Source organism: Lepisma saccharinum, chromosome 20 (assembly GCF_977018435.1).
Source record: "Lepisma saccharinum chromosome 20, izLepSacc3.1, whole genome shotgun sequence".
In the NCBI taxonomy this organism is placed as follows: Eukaryota; Metazoa; Arthropoda; class Insecta; order Zygentoma; family Lepismatidae; genus Lepisma; species Lepisma saccharinum.
In genome coordinates this window covers 56,412,747-56,422,870 of record NC_139248.1, presented here as the reverse complement: position 1 = coordinate 56,422,870, position 10,124 = coordinate 56,412,747, and the positions used below count along the sequence as shown (strand labels likewise).

General features: G+C 42.0%; 1 protein-coding gene across 1 annotated transcript; it reads right to left on the bottom strand.

Moving 5' to 3' along the window:
* Positions 1–6,633: 6,633 nt before the first annotated feature.
* Positions 6,634–9,668, bottom strand: LOC146003476 (uncharacterized). Its single transcript, XM_083141766.1, has 2 exons — positions 9,376–9,668; positions 6,634–8,377 (listed from the first exon to the last, which is right to left on the bottom strand). Exons 1-2 carry the CDS (start codon positions 9,666–9,668, stop codon positions 6,634–6,636), a joined length of 2,037 nt encoding a protein of 678 aa, XP_082997892.1.
* Positions 9,669–10,124: the final 456 nt, after the last annotated feature.

The window sequence follows — 10,124 nt, the reverse complement described above, 5'->3', positions numbered from 1 at the left end:
TTCCACAAGTCTAAAGAAATTGCATTCGGTAAGTAATTTCTCCTGTAAATTTTAAGAAATCCGTTTTCCGGATACGGAAAATTTAACCAAATTACCTTACGCTAGAATGCGTGCTTCCCATGGATATGGTATTCTCCGTTGACAAGAGACAATAGTTAAATGTCGTAGATTAGTGGGAATTAATGTAGAAGTAAATCAGAACCTTAGTACAATGCATTTAGGTACTTTACGTATTTTAATGCTAAGAGAACGAAACCTGGCCTGCCTAACCTAACCACAAAAGCATATATTGAACAAAATCTTAAGTAATCGCTAAAACTCCGCAGTATGTGTTAACAGACGTAAATCGCATTCGTAACGTCATGAAATCGCAATAAAACAAAAGGAACTTCGGCCCCAAATTCTTCCGAACACATGCGTAAATGCACTTACCTTAGAAGTTGACGTTTTGGTTGGAGCTGACCCATTCTCTCTGCTTTTGGCATCTGTAGTTGCTGACAAAAACTACCTTAGATCACCCACCCCGGGTTTCCCCTTGGCAGTCAGGTTAGTATCAAATCATGCTTCACAAGAAATGTAGTGGTGAAGGCTTCTTCAACCTATCTTTAATCAGGAGAAAGTTTTGACTGCATGATTGTAACAAATGTATCATTTTCCAGGTGTGAGAAAACAGTGTCATATATGTCGTATATATCCCATTAAAAAAAATGAGTTGAATTCAATATGGCGAACGTCCGCTTGGAACACGCCAATGTGGTTCCCCCTAAGCCTAACCTGTTTCTATCATGACAAACTGTACCCAGCGTAACTCCTACACTTTTTATAGGGGTGTTAAGGGACTTTTGAATCACCCTCTAGGCCCTTATACGTACGTGACTTTTCAAAACATGAGCTCATGAATTAATACATACAGTGTGTGTGTGTGAGTGTGTGTAAAAGTAAGTAGGTAGAGGGAGCCTTTGGTAATATTTTGCATGGTGGCCCAAGATTGGTAGATCCGGCACTGTTTCATGTAGCTGCACGTCTGCAGTGATCATTTCATTATGCTATTGGCTGTTCAATGTAAAGTCTTGGAGCAGATGAGTATCACTTCTACGTCAATAAAAACAGACTGCCTTGATAGGGCTGCATATGATCTCTTAAGCCCGGTATCCACTTCTTGCAAAACCAGCATATCGTATGCCCATTCCGTATCAATCATTGATACGATACGGACCCCCGATTTATCGTGTATCATCACTGCGTTCCGTATCATCCACCCTGTAGCATGATTGATACGGGAGTGCGATAAGGTGGTCCATTGTTTTTATTCACAGTGTGGTCTCAAATGACGATGAGTACACCGCAGCAAGTGGCAGCAAACGAATATATTTTCATTAATTACGTTTTATTGAAAAATAAAAGACGCAAATCACCACGTTGGTTTCATGTTCCAGTGTCAGAACTTTTTGACTTCTTCATTTTCCCCTCCGCATAACAGCCAACAGGTAGTGCCTCCTCGATGGCGCAGTGGTAGCGTCGTCGCCTTGCAATCAAGGGGTCCCGGGTTCGGTACCCGGTGGAGGTACAAAGTGGTTCGGATCCCACTTTAAACTGTAGGTCCAGTCCCGATTAGCCTTACTGTGCATAAAGTGGACTTAAAACAACAAATCAACAACAACAACAGCCAACAGGTATTCCATTATTTTATTTTTTGCACTCATCCACCGACCATTGCGTTTTTTTTCCAACTTCCTCCCACGCATCTTGTTTACGAATTTTGTTGTAGTACTCCGGATGTTTAGGGTCCCACAGGATTCCATATTTCTTATACAAAAAATGCAATAGTGTCGTGGAGCGAGCCCCGTTCCGATTTGTATCCAAAAACTTTCGGTGGCTGGGTAGGTGAATTTGCAAAGGAGACTCACGTTACGTAAACTACATGTTTAATGACACACACATATGTTTACATAGATTACACATTCCCTGTCACACAGATGACAAGAAATAAAACTGTAGACACAAAACGACGTCCCACAGCCATACTTGCTGCGCACTCGATGACAAGTGTTGCCAACACTTACTTGGCAAATATAAAGAAAAATGTCTTGGCCGCCATGTTGGATCCAAGTACATTGTGGGGGCCAACATACCGCCCACCTTGAAATATATAATTTCAAAAAATAAAAAATAAATGGTACACTGCAAACAAAAAATATGAAAAACAATTTTACACATATTGTACACTAGAACTATTTGAAATTATTGAATGCAAATGTGGCCGCGGTGGCTCAGTCGGTAACGTGTCTGACTACCATGCTAAAGGTCCCGGGTTTGATCCCCGACCGGTTCAAATCCGGGAACTTTTCTAACGATGGAAGCGGCCCCGGCGCCCACCCAGCGTCGTATAACATGGGTACCTGGGGGAAACCCTGGGGGAAATGCGGTCAGGGGCGTGATGCTGATCACATCACCCCCACTCACGACCTGATCAAGAAAGTGTGGGGCGTTACTCCCACACCCCCTATACGCCTTCATGGCGTGGTGCTATGCACAGGGGAACACTTTTGAATTCAAATGTTCCATTTTTCAATTTTCACAATCATTAGTAAATGGCAAAAGACATAGCTTTACAATTGGTCTCTTGTAATTGCCGGTACTGGTTTTCACTGTAGCAGTCCTTACGAGTCCATCAGTACCTGGATGAACCTCACATATTCTTCCAAGTTTCCATTGCTGTGGAGGAAGCTGATCATCTCTGACGAGAACCAAATCACCAACTTGAAGATTTTTCTGTTGTGTTCTCCACTTCGAACGTTGTTGCAGCTGGGTGAGATAGTCTCGAGACCAACGTTTCCAGAAATGTTGCATCAAATTTTGTGTAAGTTGCCACCGTGAAAGTCTGTTAAGATTATATGTGGTAAGATCTCTTTCTGGAGCTGACACCAATGCATCTCCTATCAGAAAGTGTCCTGGAGTAAGAGCTTGCATATCACTTGGGTCACTGGAAATGGCTGTGAGTGGTCTCGAATTTAAACACGCTTCAATCTGTGCTAACACAGTGCACAATTCTTCAAATGTGAGCAACGTATTTCCCACAATTCTTTTAAGATGGAATTTCACTGATTTTATTCCACTTTCCCATAATCCTCCTGCATGAGGATTTAGAGGTGTGTTGAAATGCCATTGTATTCCCAAACTGCTCAGATTATTGGCTATTTCTTCATTGTGCTTGCAATTGTTCACAGTTTTTAAGATGTCTTCTAGCTCTTTGTTTGCACCAACAAACGTAGTACCACAGTCACTGTACATGTCACGTGGCTTTCCTCGTCGAGACACAAATCTTCTAAGAGCAGCTAAAAAGGCTGCAGTGGTTGCACTACTCACTACTTCAAGATGAATAGCCTTAGAGGAAAAGCAAATAAACAATGCGATGTAGCCTTTGTAGTTTCGACGAGAACGACCACTCATTTCCTTAAGAATTACTGGTCCAGCGTAATCCACTCCACATTGTAAGAATGGCCTATTAACTGTTACTCTTGGTGATGGCAAGTTTCCCATTAGTTGTTTTGATGTGGTGGGATTATATCTATGGCACGTCACACATTTTTTCACTAATTGTGACTAATTCTGTCACGACCATGAAATATCCAAAATTTCTGGCGTAGCGTTGCAAGAACCAGTTGTGGCCCTGCATGCAAAAGAATAATGTGCTCATATGCAATAATTAAGTCTGTTAATCTATGCTTCTTGGGCAGCAAAATAGGATGTTTGGCACTGTATGGAATGTTACTGTGTTTCAATCTGCCGCCCACCCTGAGAACACCTAGTTCATCAAAAAATGGATTTAAACTATGCAAGGTACTCCCTGAAGATAAGGGTAAACCATTGTTAAGAGCATTAATTTCACTGGCAAATTCACCCTGTTGCACAATTTTCACCAACACCAGAAGTGTGTTCCACAACTCTTTAGTGGTCAATGAACCATGCAGTTTGTTAGATTTGTTGCGGGCATTGAAAATGAACCGTTTACACCAGGCCACTACACGTTGCAGTTTATTTAGAGAGGAATACCTCTCAAATAATGGGTTGTCTTGTGTTGACACAAGGCTTACAACAGACTGCTTCTGTTCTACACTCACTTCACTACATTCTTCTATGTCACACTTGTTTTCAAGCAATTGTAGCTCATGTAAAAATGGAGGCCCTTGCCACCATAAATAATGTGTCACTAAGCTGGAAGGGGGAATCCCACGACTTGTACAGTCAGCAGGATTGTCTTTACTGCTGACATGACACCACTTTATATCACCTTCCTCTTGTATTTTAGAGACCCGATTCGCCACAAAAGTTTTCCAACGACTAGGACATGAAGCTATCCAAGCTAAAACTATTTTGGAGTCCGAATAGGAGATAACAGTTGTGAAGTTGACTGGCAATGCTTTTCGCACATAAGTAATGAGGCGAACCAACAATAATGCAGCACAAAGTTCCAGTCGTGGAAGTGTTATCTTTTTCAGAGGAGCCACTCTTGTTTTTGAGGCAACAAGTTTAACCCTTAGTACGCCGCACGGTCTGACGAAAGTAAGCCCAGTGTCGCCGAGGCTTTGAGCGGGAAATTTGAATTCGTATACATAATGGAGAAAAATCGTAACAACTCTGGCACTATGGGACCAATCTACTTCGGATAACTTTTGTTTTGCAGGCAATACATCGGTGCATGCAACCATGTAAAATTTGGATGCCCCAACCGTGGGGGGTTACGGGCGGGGCTGCATCCCCCGAATTTCAATGAAAAAAAAAAATTGGAGTTTGCCCCCTCTTCTCCAGCTACTTCGGGGAGAAAACCGGAACTTTTGCTTTTTTTTCAAAGAACGGACCTTCCGCAACAGAATGAAACTTGATTCATGTTCGTGGGTGCAATACAATTTGAATAATAAGGCAAAACGTAAAACTCTAGCGAATTTTAGCCAATTTGCATATTATTCATAAAATTGTTATAACTGACACTATGGGACCAATCTACTTCGTATAACTTTTGTTTTGCAGGCAGAACATCAGTGCATGCAACCATCTAAAATTTGGATGCCCCAACCGTGGGGGGGGGGGGGGTTACGGGCGGGGGCTGCATCCCCCGAATTTCAATGAAAAAATCATAAAAATATGGAGTTTGCCCCCTCTTCTCCAGCTATTTTGGGGATAAAACCGGAACTTTTGCTTTTTTTTAAAATAATGGACCTTCCACAACAGAATGAAACTTGATTCATGTTCGTGGGTGCAATACAATTTGAATAATAAGGCAAAACGTAAAACTCTAGCGAATTTTAGCCAATTTGCATATTATTCATAAAATTGTTATAACTGACACTATGGGACCAATCTACTTCGTATAACTTTTGTTTTGCAGGCAGAACATCAGTGCATGCAACCATGTAAAATTTGGATGCCCCAACCGCGGGGGGCTTACGGGCGGGGGCTGCATCCCCCCAATTTCAATGAAAAAATCATAAAAATATGGAGTTTGCCCCCTCTTCTCCAGCTATTTTGGGGATAAAACCGGAACTTTTGCTTTTTTTTAAAATAATGGACCTTCCACAACAGAATGAAACTTGATTCATGTTCGTGGGTGCAATACAATTTGAATAATAAGGCAAAACGTAAAACTCTAGCGAATTTTAGCCAATTTGCATATTATTCATAAAATTGTTATAATTGACACAATGGGACCAATCTACTTCGGATAACTTTTGTTTTGCATGCAACCATGTAAAATTTGGATGCCCCAACCGTTGGGGGGGGGGGTTACGGGCGGGGGCTGCATCCCCCGAATTTCAATGAAAAAATCATAAAAATGTGGAGTTTGTCCCCTCTTCTCCAGCTGCTTTGGGGAGAAAACCCGAACTTTTGCTTTTTTCGTTCGCACTTGCATCTTGTGTAGCTACTGTGAATCTATTTCTCCCTTTTGACTCGGCTCTTTGTGGAAATATGTCCGGAAGGAAACGTTTGTGCGTTAGGGAAATCGATGAGCTGTTATATGATACGAAGTGTTTATGGTGAGGCGTTTGTTAGTCCTAACAGAAAAGGGACGGAGCCTTTGCAATCCTTTCTTTTGTCTATACTTCTGGATAGACGCACGCTTTAGACTCATGCTTTTTGGCCTCTGGCTATCGTCAAGCTTCATTGCATTTCTAACATAGAGGCGACAGAAAGCTGACAATGCCAAACTTCATCCAATCCCCTCTCTCCTTCCCCTACCCCCTAATTCCCGCCACTACTTCAGCTCGATCACCAGGTCTAAACACAAAGAAGAATGTGTGCCTTATCAGTACTAAATCACAGCGTTGGAAGCTTGGAGGAAAACAGCATCGTAAATACCAAGCATTTATTGTGTCTGTCAACTGAAGAGCGAACACGTGTTTGGGTGAGCCCAAACACGTGACATATTCTGAGAAAGGAGGGGGTGGGGGGATTTGGAATTTTCGAAACATGATTGCAAAACATGTTCCCGAACGAACTGTCAGTGTTTCAACCTTAATATACATATATAAGTGTGGCAAACCCTCGATAATTGTATCTAGATCTGTTTGTAACATATGTGTTACAGCGGCTACAAGGGACATACTTTTTTTGTAACATATGTGTTACGGCTGCAAACTAAGGGTTAACCTGGACTTGTTCATCAGCACACACACACCTAAGGTAAACAACCGCTGCATAGGCTACTTGAGATGCATCACAAAACCCGACTAAATGAAGGTCGATACAGTCTTTTGGAATGATGCAACGTTCAATTCTAATAGTTTGCAAATTTGGTAAATCACTGCAGTAACTAACCCACTCATCAATTACATTAGTTGGAAGTTCATCATCCCAGTCAAGTTCTAATTTCCACAGTTCTTGTATCAATAATTTGGCTTTCACTGTGGTAGGTGATAGCCAGCCCAAAGGATCGAACAACTTAGATATCTCTGAGAGGAGAAGTCGCTTGGTCAACACAGAATGCACAATTGGACTCGCTACATTAAAGGAGAAATTATCCAAGGAAGGACACCACTGAATCCCCTTTGTTTTCTTACATTCACTGTCATTAAATTGAAACGGCACGTTTCTTTCAAGCAATTTGCTTGGAATACTGTCTAACACATTAGGATCATTTAAGGACCATTTGCGAAGTTCAAAACCACCTTTAAGCAGGAGTTGGGTTAGTTGATGGTACAGTTCTATAGCACCCTCCGTAGAATCACTCCCACTTAAGAAATCGTCTATGTACACATGATTAAGTAACACATTTGAAGCAAGGGGGAAATTTGCACCTTCATCTTCACGCAATTGTTGCAGACACCTCGTAGCTAAGTATGGTGCACAAGCAGTACCATAAGTGACAGTCAATAATCTGAAGTCTTGAAATGGTTCACTAGGATTCTCTCTCCACACAATTCTCTGAAAGTCTGTATCCTTTCGATTAATTTTCACTTGTCTATACATTTTTGAGATGTCAGAAGTTAGGGCTACTTGATGTATTCTGAATTGTAATATCACACTTATGATATCACTTTGTAACTTAGGGCCAATCATTAAAGTGTCATTAAGAGAAACACCTGTAGACGTTTTACAACTCCCATCAAAAACTACACGAATAGGTGAAGTCGTACTGTCTTTAAATACAGGATGATGAGGAATAAAATAGCTTTCACTAGGCACCTTATGTATTTCTTCAGGGGGGATGAGTTCCATATGCCCAAGTTCTCTATACTCAGTCATGAAAGCATTATACTGTTTACGAAGTTCAGGGGAGTGAGAAAGTCTGCGTTCTTGACTTTTAAGTCTCTTAACTGCTGTTTCTCTTGAAAACCCTAACACCACATCATTGTTCTTAAATGGTAAGCTAACTACATATCGACCATTCTCTCGTTGGTGAGTAGTTATGAAATGTGCTTCACACCTTTTCTCTTCTGACGTTAAATGATTAAGGGTTGGCAATGCTTCAAGTTCCCAGAAATTACGTACGTTAGTATTCAAATCACATGACACATGGAAAGATGAGACTGAGTTGGCATTTGCATTACCAACACTACCATCAATTTGCCCTGATAACACCCAACCGAAGACTGTTTCTAATGCTGATGGAGTACCAGGAGGTCCCACGCAGCGTCCACTTCCCAACAATAAAGGAAAAATGTCACAGCCTAGTAAAATATCCACAGGAGCATTCACGTTAAATGTAGGATCAGCCAAGGGTAAGCCCTGTATGTGTGACCAAGTGCACGCCCCTGGTGCTTGCACCCTTGGCAAATTACCTGTAATTTTCTTCACTACCACAGCCCTTACACTGTACAGTTGTGTCTTGCACTTTGACAGAAACTGAACATTAGCTATAGCATTGGCTGTGTAAACACACCTTTCAGTTATGCCAGAAATATTTATGTTAGTGCATTGCTTAAGTAACTGCAACCTTTGTAAACACATCTCAGACACAAAGGACACTTCCGATGCCGCGTCTAGAAGCACACGACAAGGCTGACAATAACCCTGTTTGTTTTTAACATTAACAATAGCAGTACATAACAATACTAGTGGTACACCAGAGGTTTTAACTAACTTGTTTTCTGCAACATGAGACGACACTTGTGGGGGAGAGGAACTGGTCGACTGCCAGTTAGCCTTGTCAAAATGAATTAAAGTATGGTGATATTTTCCACAGACGCGACACCCGTTTGATGTACATACTCTTAATTTGTGCTGTTGAAAACAATTAAAGCAAAGCGCCTTCTCCTTCACAAAACTGTGCCTTTGTTGCACGGACATCTGAAGAAACTCTTCGCACTTGTGTAGTTTGTGTTGCTTGGTGTGGCATTTCGGGCAGAAGGAAACAGCTGATGTTACAAAGGAAGAGGTTGAAGGCTTCTTATGACTCACCGCCTTCCGCCGATTGTTGTTTTCACTTGCCATTGACGACAATGCACGCGCACGCTGATCTAGGAACTGGGTCAACTCGGAAAAACTAGGCACTTCTTGCGACGTGAGAGAGAGTTCCCATTGTTTACTTGACTCAGAATCGAGCTTTTTTGTTGTATGATAAACAAGAATCGCGTCTCAAGATTCAACAGGTACACCGAGCACCTTTAAAACACGAATGCACTCATTTGTAGTGTCGATAAGACGACGTAAACTTGTGTGCGAGTTCTCATTCACTTGCTGCTGATTCATCAGTCGCTGGACAGTGTTGCTAACTAATTCCCTCTTGTTAGAATAGCGGTTGTTGAGCAACACTGCTAACGATTGTATAAGCAAGGCAGCCTCGCCCTTAAGAGAAGCCTTCAAATACTGAAGTTTTTGTGCACCACTTAAGTTCGCGTTTTTGTCCACACTTGCACTAAACAAATCATGAAAACTAACCAGTCCTCCAGCGATCCGCTGAAGGAAGGAATTTCCAATCTCAGTAGTTTAACTTCACCTACTTGTTGCTGGGGTGGGCTGTCACGTGATGATGACGTCACTGATGTAAGACTTCCTGATGCCGTTAATTGTTCTGACCGAAGCTTGTAGACAATCTGATGAAGTCTGTCTTCTTCCACACCTAATTCACCTTCATACCTTTCGAAGTCACTAGCGTCCCTTGCAGCAAGATCAATTAATAATTGTTTGCAGTCACTTGATAGTTGCAACGCTTTATTACTACACAAAGACATCGTGGCATTGTCTAAAGTCCCGGAATTGACACGATTCTCGAGACGCGTAATATCACGTTTTAGCACTGTCTTTGCTGCGAGAATTCGCTCCATTTTGACGCGTTCACTAACCGTGAACCGACCGAAAATTGGCAAACCGGATTGCACTACACGCTGGTAACGAAAGATGCTTGTTTAGGCCAGCACCACGCCTTGATGACGTCAGTTTCTTTGTTCGCGTCTCGCGGGCGAGGAACTAACGAACGGAAAATACGAAACGTGTGATAAGAAGTTCTGTGTAGAGACTGTCTTTGTCACACAAATGCACACTCACAGTCACAGTTCACAATTATGCATGTAGAAAAGCACAAAGTCACTAGAATCACTTTCACGGAATGTCACACATCCGGCTATGGAGGACCATGTCGGGGAGCGAGCCCCGTTCCGATTTGTATCCAAAAACTTTCGGTGGCTGGG

What these genes read in the sequence shown, in the direction of transcription:
- LOC146003476 (XM_083141766.1), bottom strand. Translation starts at nt 9,668, where the DNA reads ATGTCTTTGTGTAGTAATAAAGCGTTGCAACTATCAAGTGACTGCAAA. An exon ending in AGCGGATCGCTGGAGGACTG is followed by an intron (nt 8,378 to 9,375) that starts GTTAGTTTTCAT and finishes CATAACTGAAAG; the next exon opens with GTGTGTTTACACAGCCAATG.